General features: G+C 36.6%; 1 protein-coding gene across 10 annotated transcripts in view; it reads right to left on the minus strand.

Moving 5' to 3' along the window:
• Window positions 1-18,188, minus strand: part of CSNK1G3 (casein kinase 1 gamma 3) — a 128,359-nt gene that overhangs the window by 7,396 nt on the left and 102,775 nt on the right. For 8 of the 10 annotated variants that reach the window (XR_003004825.1, XR_003004823.1, XR_003004822.1 and 5 more), the window contains 2 exons: window positions 7,929-8,035; window positions 7,385-7,408 (listed from right to left, as the gene is read on the minus strand). Coding sequence is in view for 1 of the 10 variants with exons in the window: in XM_024757144.1 (XP_024612912.1) it covers window positions 7,385-7,408; window positions 7,929-8,035 (131 nt within the window). In the remaining 9 variants the exon portion in view is untranslated. The remainder of the gene's footprint in view (window positions 1-7,384; window positions 7,409-7,928; window positions 8,036-18,188) is intronic. The other 2 variants (XR_003004826.1, XR_003004827.1) reach the window with 1 other exon arrangement.

An 18,188-nucleotide genomic window follows, 5' to 3' on the forward strand; every position in this document is an offset into this window, starting at 1 on the left:
CAATCTTGACGGGTTTTACTCTTATTGAGGTAACTACCAGAAAGAATGGAAATAAATTACCCAATCAAGGGCCTTAAAAAGAGACACCACTGTAAAAGAAGACTCTAGCCACAATACATTTTTCCTAGACTTAGAGGAGTAAGTCAGAATTTTCTAACTGTTAGGTACCTAATACTTTCTCAAATCTGTTATATATATTTTCTAAAATAAAAAAGCAAAACAAAAAACTACTAGGAGATAAAAATCATTATTCTAAAAAGAACCTTTCAATTAAAAACTTAGAAAAGAGTTACAAAATGTCCATATTGTAGAAAACAAAATATTAAAAAATTGGTATTTAAAAGAAAGACCAAATAATTAGAATATTAAATTTAAGAATATGGGCATATATCAATGGAACTTTATTGTTTAATAAATATAAAGTTTTATTAACAATGTTCACTGTTCCTAAAAAATGTCATTTGTCTTTTCAAATTCCAAAGTATATTCTTTTAAAAAGTTTTCTACTAATAAAGTGTTGTAAGGTATACATAAGCCTTTTGGAATGGGGAATTGAATATAATAGATGTTTTGATGAACAAGTTCAAGTCTCAGCTTTACCACACTTGAATTAGCACTTCACTTTGTCTGATTTATTTTTTACCATTAATCTGCTTTCAGTTGAGTGCTTCCTATTTCCTAGGTAATCTTTCCTTCCATTGTGTAAGTATTGTTGAACACAGAAAACTACTCCAAGCATTTATTTAAGATTAAATAAGATCTTCAAATGCATTATAATTGTAGAGACCTTTTAAAATCAAAATCAATCTAAAAAAGACATCTATTTTTTAGAAATAAATCCCACTGAATATACCCTTGTATTCAGTACACCCTTGAAATAGATTTGCCATTTGCCTAAGTAGAGCTGGCATGCTATTAAACTGACTACCACCAGAGGACAGCATTACTTTATGCGATATGAATGCATCCAAGTACAGAGAACAGAGATGCTCTCAAAATATGATACACTTACAGCAGTTAAGAAGGAAATTGATATTAACCTTGTGGCTGACTTCTTAAAAGTCATTATCAAAACAGCTGATTTTATAGTCTTAGTGATTAATGAATTAGGTCTCATCTCAATTGCCCTGGGCACTCAGTCTAAAACAGTTTCTTGCATATGGCCACTCTGACAAACGACCATGTTATTTTCCTCTCAGTACATAGTACTAATCTGAATTTATTTTATTTATTTACTTATTATCTACCTCCACATAGAATGTAAGTTTCCTAAGGTCTTGCTCACAGATACATCCCACAAATGGGCACAAAATTGGTACTCATTTAATACCTATTGAATTAATGAATGATTTGCCTCATAAATGCAACTAACTTCTAGAGTAAGAACCTGGTCAAAATTCTAAAGCATGTTCTAAAGCTAAAGTTCCTACCCTTGGGTCACAGACCCTAGTGAAACCTTACAAAATACAGATTTTAGTGCCTGTGGAAGCTTTTCTGGAGAGAGATGATTTGCACCAAATTATTAAAGGACTGAATCGCAAGAAGCACTGCTTTCTAGATCCAACTGCCAGGTCACCCTCTCGCGTCTCCATTTCAGATATGAGGCCTCATCCTGGATGCAATGAGCTGACCACTGGAGATACTGAGTGGACACCATGTCATCAGTTCACATGAGAGCAGGCAAACGCATAAAAAGAAACCATGTAATTTTAACTTGGTACAGTTGTGGGGCGGGTGGTATCGGAAACAATAACTGCAAATAACAGCACAGATTCCAGGAATCAGCACATAGAGAAGTTTTCACAGATGACGTGAGCAAGTTACTTTATCAATAAATTAAATTATCTGGTCTTAGAAAATAACTCACACCTTTACAATTTTCAAGAATATTTTCTCTCCTTGCTGCTCAGTGGCTACATTTTCTTATCCACTAGTTCATACCTCATGTGGGGTCTCCTCAGATCTAGGCTACTGACAACTACCTTGGGGAAAGAATAAGCTGACCAGACATTTAAATCATGTTCTTGTCAATGATTCCCTTTTTCTTGGCTCTTTCTTGATAACTCCTTGTGTGGTTACAGTGAGCTAATACGCCCTCACAAGTCAGGTTCATGCTTCTGACCTGATCATCTGGTGGCTACCCTAGAAGCTTTGAAGCCACATCTCTAGTCTTAAATCATTTGGGAATAAATGTTAAGTTCTGCTTCTGATGAACATTAAGGCTGTTGCCTGAAATACTGTTTAGGTAGGAAACAAGAAATCATAATGGGTCAACGTCCTAAACTCTGTAGAAAACATAGATGATAATAGCCAAGGTTTTCCTATTGACATTATACCACCATTTCCCATTACTGACTGCCCTTTTCTTCTTGGAGAATATGGCTTGTCTTCCTGGATTTATGTCATATACTTTCTTCTCAAAAGTCTACCCAGAAACTGAAGCATGTTCCTCTGTCTGGATCTGAAGTTTTTAGCTTTTTTTAAATTTAGAATAGTTTCTTCTTGATTTTACATTCTTTTTTTTTTTTTTTTAACATTTTTACTGCAGTATAATTGCTTTCCAATGGTGTGTTAGTTTCTGTTTTATAACAAAGTGAATCAACTATACATAAATAAGGTGACCAAACATGTGTGGGTTTATTGGATCTGAAGTTCTTATCTGTCCCTACAATGACTCACTGGCTCATCCACTGATTGAGGGACCGCTGGTACCTGCCAGACCCCACCCACTTAGGACTCCAGAACCTAGCCTCTCCTCTCCTCGTCTCGTTGATGAGTATATAGAAAATATCTTTCATGACGTCTAAACTTTAGTTCATTGACAAAGGATTTTTCCCCTTAAAACTTATACTTGAAATGTAATTTCATTTCTCTAGGTCTCTTGATTACAAAAATGAGAAACTGGTTAGGCAATTAAGTTTAGATCAGAGAGCAAGACCATGTAACTACTCTAACTAAGAACCTGCAGACCCATCCTCACCTTCAATTTCTTCCTCTCCATCCATGTGCAATTAGTTCCTCAAGTCTGAAATGACTTTTAAAATCTCCCCACCCTCTCATGCTGGCTTATTTCATAACTTCTTGCCTCCACCATGGCTAAGAGCCTTTTAACTGACTTCTAGCATAAGACCCTCCTCTATCCAATCTGCCATCCAAACTTCCCCCATCATAATATGGCCATGCCCTTTTCCTCTTAAATCTCAGCAATGGTTCTCCACTGTCTGAGGCATTAAGTCCACACAGCTTTTAAAATTTGGTTCCAACCTATTTCTACTCTCCTCTCAGTCTCATCCTCCATCAGCCTTCCTTACCAGGCAGCCTGTACTTTAGGAGGAAGGAAAGAAAGCGGGGAGGAAGGGAGGGAGAGAAGGAGGGAATGGAGATTTTCTGCAATCTGAGAAACCCAGGAAGCAACATAAGTCTCAAACTGCTGCTGAATTAACTTTCTTAAGATTCAATCTGATTATACCATTTCTTGGCTTAAAACCCACAGCATGCTTTCTTGTGCTAAGAAAGATCATGTCCAATTTATTTATATTTTAACGTGCTACATCCCTTCCCTTGGAGATTGGGCACCTAGCCTATCTCAGTTCCCATTAATATATTCACACTCTCTATGTGCAGGGGTTACTACTCAAACTAACCCATTCTCTCCTTGCTCCACATTGTCGCTCAACCTCTTCTCTCTGACCCACATTCCCTTGCCAAATCATACTCATCTTTGAGAACTACTGCAAATGTATCCTTACCCACGAAGACTTCCTGATCTTCAGCTAGAAGTGCATACTCCAGTCTCTGAACTCCATACTGCTAATCCTATAATACCTTGCTTTAGACCAGTGATTCTCAAACCTGGTTGCTCCTTAGAATTGGTTTAAAGGCATTTTAAAAATACTGGTGGGCTTCCCTGGTTGCGCAAGTGGTTGACAGTCCGCCTGCCGATGCAGGGGACATGGGTTCGTGCCCCGGTCCGGGAAGATCCCACGTGCCGCGGAGCGGCTGGGCCTGTGAGCCATGGCCGCTGAGCCTGCATGGGGCCTGTGCTCCGTAACGGGAGAGGCCACAGCAGTGAGAAGCCCGCGTACCACAAAAAAATAAATAAATAAAAAATAAATACTGGTAACCAGACGCTACCACTCAGAAAGTACAACTTAAGTACTGGCATATTTTTAAAACTCCCCAGATGATTGTGATATGAAGCCAGGGTGAGAACCACTATGTAGAAGTCACTGGTGTACTTACTATCTTCTCTAATGGAACGAAAGGACCTTGACTTATCTTCATAATCATCATATTACCAAACACACAATAACTGTTCAGTAAATGATGGAAAGGGGGAAAAAAAGAGAAACAAAGGAAAAAAGATGACTTCACAATACTTAAAAACACAATAACTAAACTTAAAGGAAGCCTTGTTCTCCTAAATTCCTGGAAGAAATGATGAGGGTGCTATCATTTGTATCACCCGCCTTAAAAAAAAAAATCTCCACTACAGTAAAAAAAAAAAAAGGTAAGGCAAAATCTCATTACTAATGAAGGAGCCACTTTATCTTGGGGGAAGAGACTATTTTCCATCACTTGGAAATCATACATTTACCCCATGAGGTACTTATTCTAGGAAACATGAGACTCTAAAATATCTGTTGTAGAATACATTCTAGTAATGAGATGGGGTGAGAGGGATCTCTGCCAATCAGAGGCAAGAAGAAAAGAAGGAAGTAGGAAACAAATTCTGAAAAAGAATTCTAAGCAGGTCTCTAGCTACCCATAAAACGGTGGAAGAGAGAAGAGAAGCATTAGATGCAATTTAGAAAGAGAAATCATGCTCACGTTTCTTAATCACAGACTAAGAGGATATAAGGAATGCAATAATAAGCCTGTAGGAATGTCAGAATAACCCTGATTAGAGACAAGACAAAATGCTGTGTGTTTTAAAAGAGTTTTTAACCAGTGAAGAGTTAGGGAAGTTCTGAGGATTTCTGTAACCCATCTGGAATAAAGCTTCACTGAAATCATGGATTGCTATCCATTTTTCTAAATAACTGCTTTATTCAGATATAATTCACACATCATTAAATTCACCTTTTTGAAGTGTACAATTCAGTGGTTTTTAATATATTCAAAGAGTTTTGCAGCCCTCACCGCTACTTAACTTCAAAACATTTTCTTCACTCCATAAAGAAACCATAGAACCTATCAGCAGTCACTCCCATCTTCCTCAAAGCTGCCAGAGGCAATCACTGTCTATTTTCTGTCTCTATATATTTGCTTATTCTGGATATTTCATGTAAATGGATCGTATAATACGTGGCCTTTTATGTCTGGCTTGTGTCACTTAGCATCATGTTTTCAATTTCATTTTTTATATTGTTAACTGATAGTCCATTGTATGGATACACTACATTATGTAGTCAATTATTTAGTAATAATTTGTTGAGGTCTTGGGGATCTTAAGATAAAAGAGACCTTGTTTTTAAGAAATCCAAGAAGTTTCAAGAAGTGAGAGATAGATAAAGAGAATAACATATCAATGGCCAACTTAAGGAACTGACGGAACATAGACTTCAGAATGGAAAATGAGGCTGGGAAAGACAGGCAGGAGCCAGACCAGGAAAGGCATGAAGGGCCTGGTGCCTTGCCAAGTGATCTAGATTTGATGCTCTATGCAAAAGAGAACCTCACTTCAGGAAGAGCCTTCCCACCATTTTCCTTTTTCTCATTTTCCAACACCTACAGATAAAAACCCAAACCATAAATACACACACTCACGCCCATCTCAGCTAAATAAATTACTACTCATTCTTCAAAGCCCCCTCCAAAAAGCATTCTCTGATCATTCTGTCAGTAAACACTCATTTTCTTTACAAGCTCTAACGGATTTTTCATACCTTTTTCATAGTATTTATCATACACTGATAAATGCTAAAACAACTGCAATTACCCCCACTGGAGTATGATCTACTTAAGGGCAAGGACAGTATCAGATATTTCTGAAATCCAAGCAGTGTAACTGTTGAATGAATACATGGAAAAATGTAATAGATTTGGTGGAAAGCACGTCTCTCGGAGGATGCGAACACAGAAGAGTCAGTTTCAGTGAAGAGTGGTGTGAAGGTAAAAATACAGAACACTGACGGAAGAGGCACAAGCCTGGGAAGAGCACAGATGAGAGGTGACTGGCAGCCGGAAGGGGAGAAACAGATAGGGGTGATAATGGCAACTGAGCACTTGCCATGTGCCAGACAAAATAACTGTGCTTTATCACATTTAATTTTCTCAACAACCTATGAGGCAGCTATTATTAGCCTCATTTTACAGGAAAAGAAACAAGCTTGAAGAAGGAAACGAACAGTGCCAGAAGTAGGATTCTACAACCTATGTTTAATTGCAAAGGCCATGTGCATTCTTATCTGCCACATGCCACCCACCTTTATAACTGTGCTTAGGATTGCACAAGTACATATATACTGTTGCTTTTATTTCTGACATAAAAATACACAAGTACGTAGCTGACTAATTATATCCTGAAATCCACCAAACTAAGTCATACTGACCATGAATAAATTCCACAGTCAAACTGGTTAAAATGGACATTTGATCATTACTCTTTAAAAAGAAATATCCACAAAAATTTCCTCATCTTGCAGCCAGCAAATGAGCACTTATGTAAGGTTCCCTTTGGATAATGAGTAAATGTTCCAAAATTTACTAATTTAAACAACTGTCTTTATTCACTCCAAGGCTGACTCAAAATCTGTCCTAAAATTGAGCGAAGCATTTTAAACACAGCGTTACAACTAAAGGCAAGGGCAAGAAAATGTTTAAATTCAACATTATTGCAACAGATAAGAATATTATTTTTCATAATATCTGTAATTAGCAGGAACTATTTAGATGAGGATTTTTCATAACACTCTCTCACTATAGTTTATCAATGTATACCATGTGTATTCAATGGCAATATAATTAGTAAGTGAAATACTGGTTTAGTGATACTATTGCTATGGGTATTTAACAATTACTAACAGGAAAAAAAGAAAGCTTAACTCAAAAACTTGCCTTTCTATTTAAAATAGCAAATAAAGCCTTGTGTTACAAAACAAATACATAAGCGCAAGCAAGGTTGGTGTATCATCTACTCAATAAAAAAGTGCCCCCAAATCTATGTCACTTGAAGCAAAAAAGTTGCAGCAGGCAAAAGAGCTCCTCAATTATTTCTTGCTTTTCAGAGCTAATGTAAATGACATCAAATACTTTTGGACAACTTTTACCAATTATAATTTCTATGTTGAAAAGTTTGTTTTTAAAAAACACAAAATGGTGCTAAATCTTTGAAATTACAGTCAACGGAGCTATTTCTGCCTGCCTACACTTGAGAACTCACCACATGTTCAACACTTTCTGGCAGCTAAACACAAAAAAAAATACAAGGAAAAAGAGAGAGAGAGAAAGAGAGATCATCAGAAACTGCCCACATTGAAATTATCACATTGTTTTTCAAGCTTAATTTTTTTCCAAGCAGAATTATTATAATTTACTTTAACAAAAAAAGTAACTTAAAACTAATATTAATACATGCAGCATACTACAAAATTAATAGTTATTTATTCTTATGTTTACAGAAAAAATGAGCATCTAGAGTATAGCAATAACTTTCATGCATCAACATTCCTAAAAATAAAAATATGCTGTTAACTCTAAATAAGAATTTGAGCATAGTTCTTAAATAACTATTTTTGTATTATTAAAACATCTACTGAAATCGCTCTATTTTAAACTTAGTGATTAAAAAAATTAAATATACCACTTGTTTTGCATGCATCTATTCCTTGAAAAAAATTTCCTTAAATAACTGTAATGACTATAAATCTCAAACATGCACAGTTTAAGAAAGAAAAGTTACTAAATCAGGAAAAACCAATACATACTTGGTTTCATCCATCACTTCTACTTCCGTAGGGGCTGTGATAGGTGCATTTGAACGTCCTGCAGTAGGATCATCTGTGTTTAATTCTCCATTTGTAGAACTTACAACCTGCAAAAAAGAAAAAATACACACACACACACACACACACACACACACACACACACACACAAAGTAATAGGTTATACAATGATAAACATAAAGTATTTAAATTAGAAAGTTAATATGAGGAACACAAAACAATTAGTATGCAGTTGTTCATAACTGAATATACTAATAGGTCTACATTTTATTAAAGATAAGGTCACTCATTATTTGCTTTGCAACTTACTTCCTTTTCATCTTGAAATCTGTCCTCTGGTTTTTAAGGCTAACGCAATCAGTTCCCTCTTGTGTGCCAGTATCTTTTGGTACCTTGCTACATCATGAATTACTTCCTTTGGAAACTTCAATATTGTTCCTTCCAATGGATCCTTCATTTCAATCTGTAATCATGCTCAGGTCTCACTCTCATGTTGCCCATTCATTCACCCAGTTGTTCAAGCTCCAAATCCAGAAGTTACTGTGATTCCACTCTTTGACTTAAACCATCAGCAGATCCTGTTAAATCCTCCCCTGACACACACCCCAAACCTAATCGGTCCTCCCCACTCTATGACTACCAGATCTGCAGTCCAGACCACCATTATCTCTTGAGTGAAGAAGAGCAAAAACCTATTAACTGGTCTGCTTTTACCCATGCCCACTTCCCGTTAATGGATTGTCTACACAACAACCAAGGTGCTCCTTTTAAGATGTAAATTAGATAACACATAATTCTCTGCTTAAAGCTCTTCTAATGTCAACTTCCTGATTTCATTTAAAATAAACAACCATACTCTTTACTCCAATTTACAAAGCCCCACAAGATCTGAATCCTGCCTACCTCTCTGATCTCATAGCACTTTCCCTTTGCTCACTAGCCTCCAACAAATGTCAAGGTTATTTCTACTTTAAGGCCTTGGAACTATCTATTCTCACTCCCTGGAATTCTCTTCTTGCTTATTGTCTGTTTTCTTACCTTTCAGATTCTCAGAGAACATCTCTAAAACAGGACTTTTCCAACATACAATCTAGAACTTCCATGCAGGCACACTCTTACATGTTATACTTCACTTTTAATTCTTTGTATAGCATTTATCCATGTTGATGTTTTTCTGATAGACTGATTGATGTGTTTCTTGATACCCACCCCCATCTCCATTAAAATTAAGCTCCGGGCTTCCCTGGTGGCGCAGTGGTTGAGAATCTGCCTGCTGGTGCAGGGGACATGGGTTCGAGCCCTGGTCTGGGAGGATCCCACATGCCGCGGAGCAACTAGGCCCGTGAGCCACAACTGCTGAGCCTGCGCGTCTGGAGCCTGTGCTCCGCAACAAGAGAGGCCGCCATAGTGAGAGGCCCGCACACCGCGATGAGGAGTGGCCCCCGCTTGCCACAACTAGACAAAGCCCTCGCACAGAAATGAAGACCCAACACAGCCAAAGAATAAATTAATAAACTCCTACCCCCAACATCTTCTTTAAAAACAAACAAACAAAAATTAAGCTCCATAACAGCAAGAGCTTTGTGTTGTTCCCCAAGAGATCTCCCCACTCTATCTGGCACAGAATAGGCACTCAATAAATATTTGTTGAAATAAATGAATACATGCATGCATGTATGAAATCTTAAAGCAAGATAAAAACCATAACAAAACTCCCAAATTCTCTTGGTCCTACAAAGTGACCTTACTGTTTTATCTCTTGTTTTCCTCCAAACTTCTTGAAAACTATTGTCTTAATTTACCACTTCCATTTTTATAAAATTCTCCATTTATTCCTTAACTCCTCCCAATCTACACTCTGTCCCTACATCAGAACTCAAATAAGAGTTTATTTGAAGGTTGCCAATGATTCCTAGAAAATATGTTAATAGTCTTTGTTCAGTCTTCATTTGCCTGTACATCTCCCTATGACTTGGCACCAGCTAACAACTTAGGAGTAAGACGAATCTAGATTCAAAACCTAGTTCTACCACTTACCAGCTATGTGACCCTGGAAAGACATCTTACATTGCTAAACCTCAGTGTTCTCAACTATGAAATTGGAAACAGAAGTATCCATTTAATAAGGTTGATATCAGGATGAAATGAAATTAATATATAAAGCGCAGTGACTGGCATATAGTAAGAGTTCAACAAATGGTGGCCATCATTATTACTGTCAGTCTGACCTAAAGTGTGGCTTCAACTGTCATCTCTATGTAAAGGATTCCCTGAGCCTAACCACTCACCCACATGGCCAGTTAGCTAGACCAAGTTTGGCACCTCACTCAGTATTTCTAAAACCTAATTTATCATACTCCCTTTTAAATCTGTTACTTTCCCTATAGTTCCTATTTCTGTTAAAGCCCTAGCCTCTTCCCAGACCTCCAGGCTCAAAATCTAAGAATCATTTTTAATGTTTTCTCTACCTGATCTCTTTATAATGTAACAAGGGCCTAAGCATCAGAGTTGACAGGTGACTACTAGACTTAAGACTTCCATTTACGGAAGCCCACATATTTCTAAAACTTAAGTTCAAAGAGGCTACAACACGTCAGGCACTGCTCTAGGAACTTGGAATACCATAGTAAACAAGAGAGACAAACATCCCTGCCCTTGTGGACTTAATAGTTTAGTTTGGAGAAATATGCTCTCTCCCCACCAACTCAAGAAGAATAACCAGAAATCAATCAATGTATCTAGATTAAGTCATGATTTATATATATCCTATATGGAACAAGTACTTAGAAATGCATTTGTGCCTACAGCTGAAAATATAAAACTGCCTTCATCATCTTTAGAGGCAATCCAATGGGAGGAATACTCCTATGTCTAAGTCGCCCTCTCTGCTTCTGTGGCACTTGCTTCCTCCTTTCTGTCATTCTATTGATCTCTGTGGCTCTGTGTCAATTTTTTCTCTTAAAATTCTCCCTCTTTCTGAACACATTAAAAAATACTTATTTGTTGTAATTACTAAATATAATTGGGTTCTTTATTCTTAATTTTTAAAATGTCAGAGCCTCTGCAATGAACTGGAAAGGAATTAGAAAGCAGAATTCTTATCCTATACTTTTGTATTCTCCACCACCTTTAACTAGCAGAGTGCCTTGCATGTAGTGGATAATCAAAACAGTTCACTGAACAATTTCCATTGTTCTTTCCTTAACAATAATTATTCAATGGGTTTCTTTTCCCACTTTTGTTCAATGGCCCTAAATAGGTGGAGGGAGGCCCCCTCAACTTACAGGCAGCTCCCCAAAAGTATCTTCCCCTACTTAAGCAGCACAAATGAAAATTTGAAACTCAAGTACTCTACATTTCCAGCAACAGTAACTATATATGCATTATAATTATAAAATCTGATTTATGTCACTTCACACACAGTCATAAGTGACTTTAACAGTCTTTATTTTAGTGAAATGTTTCAAGCTTCATTCTTCACTGATCAGAACCAGATCAAAAGGAAGTAACATCTGACTTTATGAATTTTTTTAATGTAATTTTCCCTGGGCTTCCCAGATTCCCTAACCCTCTGAGTAAAGGCCAATATCCCAGGGTCAGAAGAGAATCAATGTGGTGACAGAGTTCTGTGAAGCTGACCCACTTAAAAGTAGTGATGTGAGAATGTATCACAGCATTAAAATTGTTTCCACTTAAGAAAACTAGTGGTCTTTTTGCAAACAGATTTTAGAGGAAGAACCAAAGACATAATATTATAAATAATATGTCAATATCTTCCTGGAAACCAAAATTTGGCTTATTTTTGTAAGCCAAATTTTGAAGAATGATTCCATTTCGGTGACATTTCTAGAATTATAACTCACACTAGAACATAAGAATCTCTGAAATATTAGTGTTTATCAGGCTCCTTAACAAAAGTATATCTAAAAATCACAGATGCCTTGAGGTTTGACATTTCAAAAGAAAATTCAGGGATTTTGTTGCTGCTGTTCTTGTTCTTAAAGAAAATTTCTGTTATTCCCACTTGATAAGAAACAGTGCAATTCTTGTTTTAAAAGGTTTATAAAAAAAAGGCAACTAGGCCAAGTTTTACTATCACTGTATCAGAATTGAAGGGGAGGCGGTGGGGAAACAGCGTGCAGCTAAGCGTGGGAGAAAAACAATGGTCCATTTAATGGCTGCCTGCCCAATCTAATTCCAAAAGAAGTCATTCTCACGGACTTGAGTACAAAGATAACACATGGTATCTTTGTGATCAACCATGTCAAAAGGCCAATTAATACAGTTTCCAAATATAATTAATTCAAATTAGTTACACTACTATCTTCCTAATTTGGAGTCTTGAAGAATGTTACCAAGCGCTCAGTAGAGGCACAATATATTAATTAACCAGATCTTCATCTATCCAATAAATATATTAGAAATATTAAAAGATTACCTATTTTACTTACCCACTCAGCTTTTTCTAAAAGTCATCTATAAGAAAGCACACTAGTAAATAAGATATAGTTAAAAGAGTAACTTCCAAAGAGTTTACTGGACCTGTGCTAGGGTTCACATAACTATATGAAACCAACTTTCTAACATATTCTAAAAGCTATAGAGTTACAATTAATATTCTTGATATTCCAATTGATAATCCAAAGGCCAGTGACATTCTCAGTGACTTTCAACAAAAGAGAAACCAAAACGGATTCTCAATCTAATGTTCACTTACAGAAGTATTAAGCAGAGCACTCTATTTGAGTATTTCAGTCTTTCGAGATGTTACTGGCAAAGTGCTAAATTCCTTAACTTGAGATATCTGGTTTTCTTTAATTAACAATAATCTTATGATGTTCACACTACCTGCCCTTTGCTGCAAAACTCCTATTTATCCTAGCTCCCCCCATCACCTCCTTGGAGCAGTTCTCTAAGGGTTACTTGACATACTGCCTTCTGGGCTTGACGTCCTAAAACTTCCTGCAGAATTAAACATAACTCTAAACTTTTAGGTTGTGAATATATATTTTTAGTCGAGAAAACCACAGCATTTAAAAAGTCTCCTGCCTTTTGTTTTGGGAAAAGCGAGCTCAGTTTACACTAGATTCTCTTCCCTACTACAGTAGTTATTAAAATCTTTCTTTACTGCCAGGAAAAAAAAAAAAAAAGAATATCGAAACAAATGCGTAATGCTGATTTACCCCAATTATAACTAAACAAGGAATCCCCTAAACTAAATAAAAAAGGTGAACTGGAAATTATTTATGTAATAAAGGCAGCAACTACTCCCCTTCCACAACTCCCTCTCTTACTCAGACTTCAGTACCCCAGAAAACAATGAATAGAAAGATAGGACTGTTCTAGTTACTCAATTCTTTTCCTTGTTAGTACCTCAGTATTTTCAAAGACTTGATAAAGAAAACTGAAACTGGTTATCTCAAACATTTTAGAAAGTCTGCATTAACAATTAGCATGATGGAGAACTAACTCAGATATGACATCTATTACTCCTCTGACTTTTAATCACGTTTCCTTACCGTTTCAGGATACATGTGTCTAATTCTTTTTCTGTTATCATCACCTGTATCTGTATTTCTGAAGTGACACCGACTAAAATATCAGACTGCTTATTACAACAATTAATGTTATTCTTACATTTCATAATGTTATTCTGGCTGCATAACACATCTGCACCGCTTGTGATTCTGTCCTTTTTTCCCCAGTGTCACATTGTTCCTTAAATGCAAAGCAGAGGAGCTTTCCAAACAATCAGAAGGTATCCCATACCATGTAAAATAGTAGTGCCCTTAACAGCTGTCTTCCTCCCTCTGCTTGCCATGACCTCTCAGCCTTTTTTGGATCAGATTTTTAGTCAGCATCGAGCTCCATGGACTGTGTTACAGTGAAAGGCTCAACACAGTGGAATTAGAGACTAGTACTATCTGCTGCGAGTGGTACATTTTAAAACCTAATTTTGGAAATCCTGATTTGCCAGGTAGAAAATATCAAAGAGGGATAACTGACCCATCCCTTTCCCTCAACCCCCATACCCAACTAAATTCTAACTTCTAATTATCTTTCAAGTCCTTTTATTTCTCTTCATCTCCACTACCCATCATCTCTCCTCAGCTGTGGACTTTTGAGAGTTGTGTCCTTGCCTTAGACTTGTCTCCCTTCAATCTAGTCTCCAGCAAAAGTAAGCTTTGTAAATACTAACCTAATCAAATTAGTTCTCTATCTAATTCTCTTTATGGCTACTCAATACCCTCAGACCAAAGTCCAAATTTAATAACAAGACCTTTTAGGTCCTTCACGACTTGCCTCCTGCCTACCTGTCAGTCTCATTTCTCAATACGTACCAGGTTGACCAAACTGCATTTAATTCCTCAATCTGTCAATCTCTCCTCCACAGTCTTAGGTATGTTGTTTTCTCTGCCTGGTACACTCCCTTTCTTAACCCCTTCTACCTTCTTCGACTGCTAAGTCCTACTGATTCTTCACTGAAAATGTGTAAAAAATATAAGTAATACCATTTTTTTCCAGGAAAACTTAACCCGCTAAACCCAAGTTAGGTGCTTCTACTATATATTCTCATAGCACCTTGTACTTTCTCCACTTATCACACTGCCTGTTTATTAGCCTTTCCCATTAACTGAAAGCTCCACGGGGACAGGCACCATATTTGTTACTCTCCCTTTTATTCAAAGAACCTAGCACAGTGCCGAGCACCCAGTAGACATTTATATATATTTGCTGAATAATGAATAGCCAAGAAACTGAAAGTGGTAGGTCTAGGCTTCTCAGCCATATTTATTACCAGTGATTCTAAGGGGAGCAGGAGGGGGCATACTTGTTCCCCTAAGAGCTTTTCCAAAACACATAAAAGCCAAGAACAGATTCAAAATAAACTCTTTAAGGTATCTGAATATTATTCTTAGTCTCTTAAGTGGGAAAAGTTTATCAAATGTATAGCATTATCCTTCTGGTTAGTAAATTAACATGATTTCACTACAGAGAAAGAATAAAATTAGATAAATCCCATTTCACAATGCATTCGTTTGGCTGTATCTCTATACTTCACTTCTTAGAGATGGATAAAAATACTAGTCAAGGGCTTCCCTGGTGGCGCAGTGGTTGAGAGTCCGCCTGCCGATGCAGGGGACACGGGTTCGTGCCCCGGTCCAGGAAGATCCCACATACCGCAGAGCGGCTGGGCCCGTGAGCCATGGCCACTGAGCCTGCGCGTCCGGAGCCTGTGCTCCGCAACGGGAGAAGCCACAACGGTGAGAGGCCCGTGTACCGCAAAAAAAAAAAAAAATACTAGTCAAGTTTCCTAATTTGCAAAAGCAATAGATTATTCTACTATTTAGTACTTCCTAAGCCCCAGCCTCTGTGCTAAATACTTTTTAAAAAAATTCTCACAACAAAACCATAAGTAGAGCTATTATTATCTCCATGTCACTGATGAATAATCTAAGGTACAGAATTTGAACTTATGCTTATGCTGCTCACCACAATTAAATCAACTTGGTAACCTATATGTCTGATCTGCAATAATACACATAATAATTGTGAAAAGATAAGGAGTTCAAATGTAGACTCCAACGTGCAGTTCCTATTAAAAGGACATGTGATATAATGAGTATCTGAGGATTTTTCTGTAGGTCCAGTCAAAAAGGCAAGAGGTGCTAGCATACATTTTATTAACAGACACCAACCTACTTATTTTGGAAATGTCTTTCCTGAGAAACTATTTGATGATACGCCCTTAGTATTTGTTGAGGATAATTTTTTTAATTGCCATTTAAAGTCTTTATATTTCTTGCAAAGCTAATACTTGAACATTGTCCAACAGGTGGTTTAAGAACCATAGAACAAAGAACCTCAAGGCAAATTCTACTCATACTTTTACATTGTCCTTTTTTTTTTTTTTTTTTTTTCGATACGCGGGCCTCTCAAGGGCACGAACCCGCGTCCCCTGCATCAGCAGGCGGACTCTCAACCACTGCGCCACCAGGGAAGCCCTACTCATACTTTTGTATTAGTAAAAAGATTTTTCTCTTTATCAGATAATGAGAATGAAAGAACACATTGTTTTCCTTTCTTCCTTCATTCAAAGTCAAATATAGTATTCAATTATCGTAATAATCATATAAGCTCAGATTTAAGGTATTTTTATTTCCTCTATTATTAATTTTTAAATTACAATTTCATTAGTCCAATTATACCAGTGTCATATTATAACTTTTCAAATTTTGAAAGTGGGTAGGATAAAAATTATAAATAAATTCAACATTTTGGAGTGGGGCAAGATTCAGGCATGATCTTACCTAGGCTGCTAGCAAATTCTTCATGACAGTAAAACTACCTTAATGTTCATCACATCAAGTTAGTTAATTCAGGAAGTAAATGAAAAATAGTGTAAAATTTTTTGTCTTACTTATGTATTACCAGAATTCTAGTAAGTAAACTGATCACTTACGGAATATTAGAATGAAGCCAGATGTAATCTCTACAAGGCAGTAAAGTTTTAAAGAGATGATGAGACATGAGCAGAGTGGAAATATATCTTTGAGAACATGTGAAAGAATAGAACAAAGTTTTTGAGTGATGAGCCAATAATCAAACTCATTCACCCTTTGACAGTCCAAAGAGATCCCATGAGCCATCTCTGGGAATTCCACAAAGTAAGAAAAAACTAAAGATAAATTTATGGTAATGGTACAGAAGTGGTAGGAAAGCTTTCTAATAGTGTCTTAATTGTTACAGATTTCCCTGAACACTGAGCAAGACACCTGCTATAAAAACATACAATACTTAGAAACACATAAACGTACACAGATACATACACAATCCAGTTTGTGTTTATGGGAATTAAACATAATTTTCTCAATTAACTTTCCAGTGATATGAATTTGGGTCACAAAAAATTTTACAATTCAGGCACCCTTGCCTCTGAATCCCTCACTCTAGACTTTGACAGCGCTATTCAAATACTTGTGTTACACACATGACTAAAAGTTCCATAGACTACGAAGTTCTTTAAAAAATACTTGGTTTCACAATTTAAGTTACCTCTAAAAGTTAAAGATGGGAAAAACAGGATAACTAGTAAGAACTGATCTTTTAGAATTCAAATCAATAAAGAATAAAACCCAAGCATAGATTCAGATTACATATATGTGTGTGTGTGTGTGTATATGTATATATACATACTAAGAAAAATGCAGATTTGGTAACACATAATAGAAAATTGTTCAAGTGGAAATATGTGGAGGAAAAAAAATCAAATCTAGGTTCTAGATTGAAATGGATTAAGATAACATTTATCATCTCAATTTCTTTAAACCAGCATTCAGATTACCTTCAACTGACATTTTTAAAAGAAATAAGAGACTCAGTAATCTTTTTCTGTTTTTATAATACATACAAAAGGTTAAAATTTAGGGGGGCATGTGAGGGCAGAATATAGTAGCTATCTCTAAATATATAGAAAAGGGGGGGAAAGGAACACATCAAAAAGAATAAGGGACAGCTTTAAATTTTTGTAAATACCCAGACAGTTGAGGGAAATATTTAATAAATACTTGTCCTTGAAATTATTTTCTCCATGTGCTATTTTCTCCAAGTACAAACAAAATATGTAATGATAAAATTAGGGTCATGGGGCTTCCCTGGTGGTGCAGTGGTTGAGAGTCCGCCCGCTGATGCAGGGGACATGGGTTCGTGCCCCGGTCCAGGAGGATCCCACATGCCGTGGAGCGGCTGGGCCCGTGAGCCATGGCCACTGAGCCTGCGCGTCCGGAGCCTGTGCTCCGCAATAGGAGAGGCCACAACAGTGAGAGGCCCACATAACGCAAAAAAAAAAAAAAAAAAAAAAAAAAAAATTAGGGTCATGTTTATTTGACCAATTAATCAGAAAGTACATTCTAAGGACTGAGGATGAAAAAGTTAGATATCTACTTAACTAAGTTTGAAGGAGGCAAAATCAATGAAAAGGAAAAGATATAAAAAATGTTCTATTACTTAAAGCATGAAAAAAGACTGAGCTTATTATTGGAAAATCAAGTTTAACACATATTTCAAGTAATACATTTTGTTTTTCTAACCTATTTTGAGTACAACTTACTTAAATACTGTTGCATATGCTTGTAAAAATGAACAAAGGCAAAATCTTAGTATCCCTGTTGGTCTTGCTAGACCATGTTAATTCTGCTTTTTGGTTAAATACAAAGGAATAGAATTATGGAGGTTCAGCAA

This window comes from Neophocaena asiaeorientalis, unplaced genomic scaffold (assembly GCF_003031525.2).
Source record: "Neophocaena asiaeorientalis asiaeorientalis breed wild unplaced genomic scaffold, Neophocaena_asiaeorientalis_V1.1 scaffold149, whole genome shotgun sequence".
NCBI classification, from domain to species: Eukaryota; Metazoa; Chordata; class Mammalia; order Artiodactyla; family Phocoenidae; genus Neophocaena; species Neophocaena asiaeorientalis.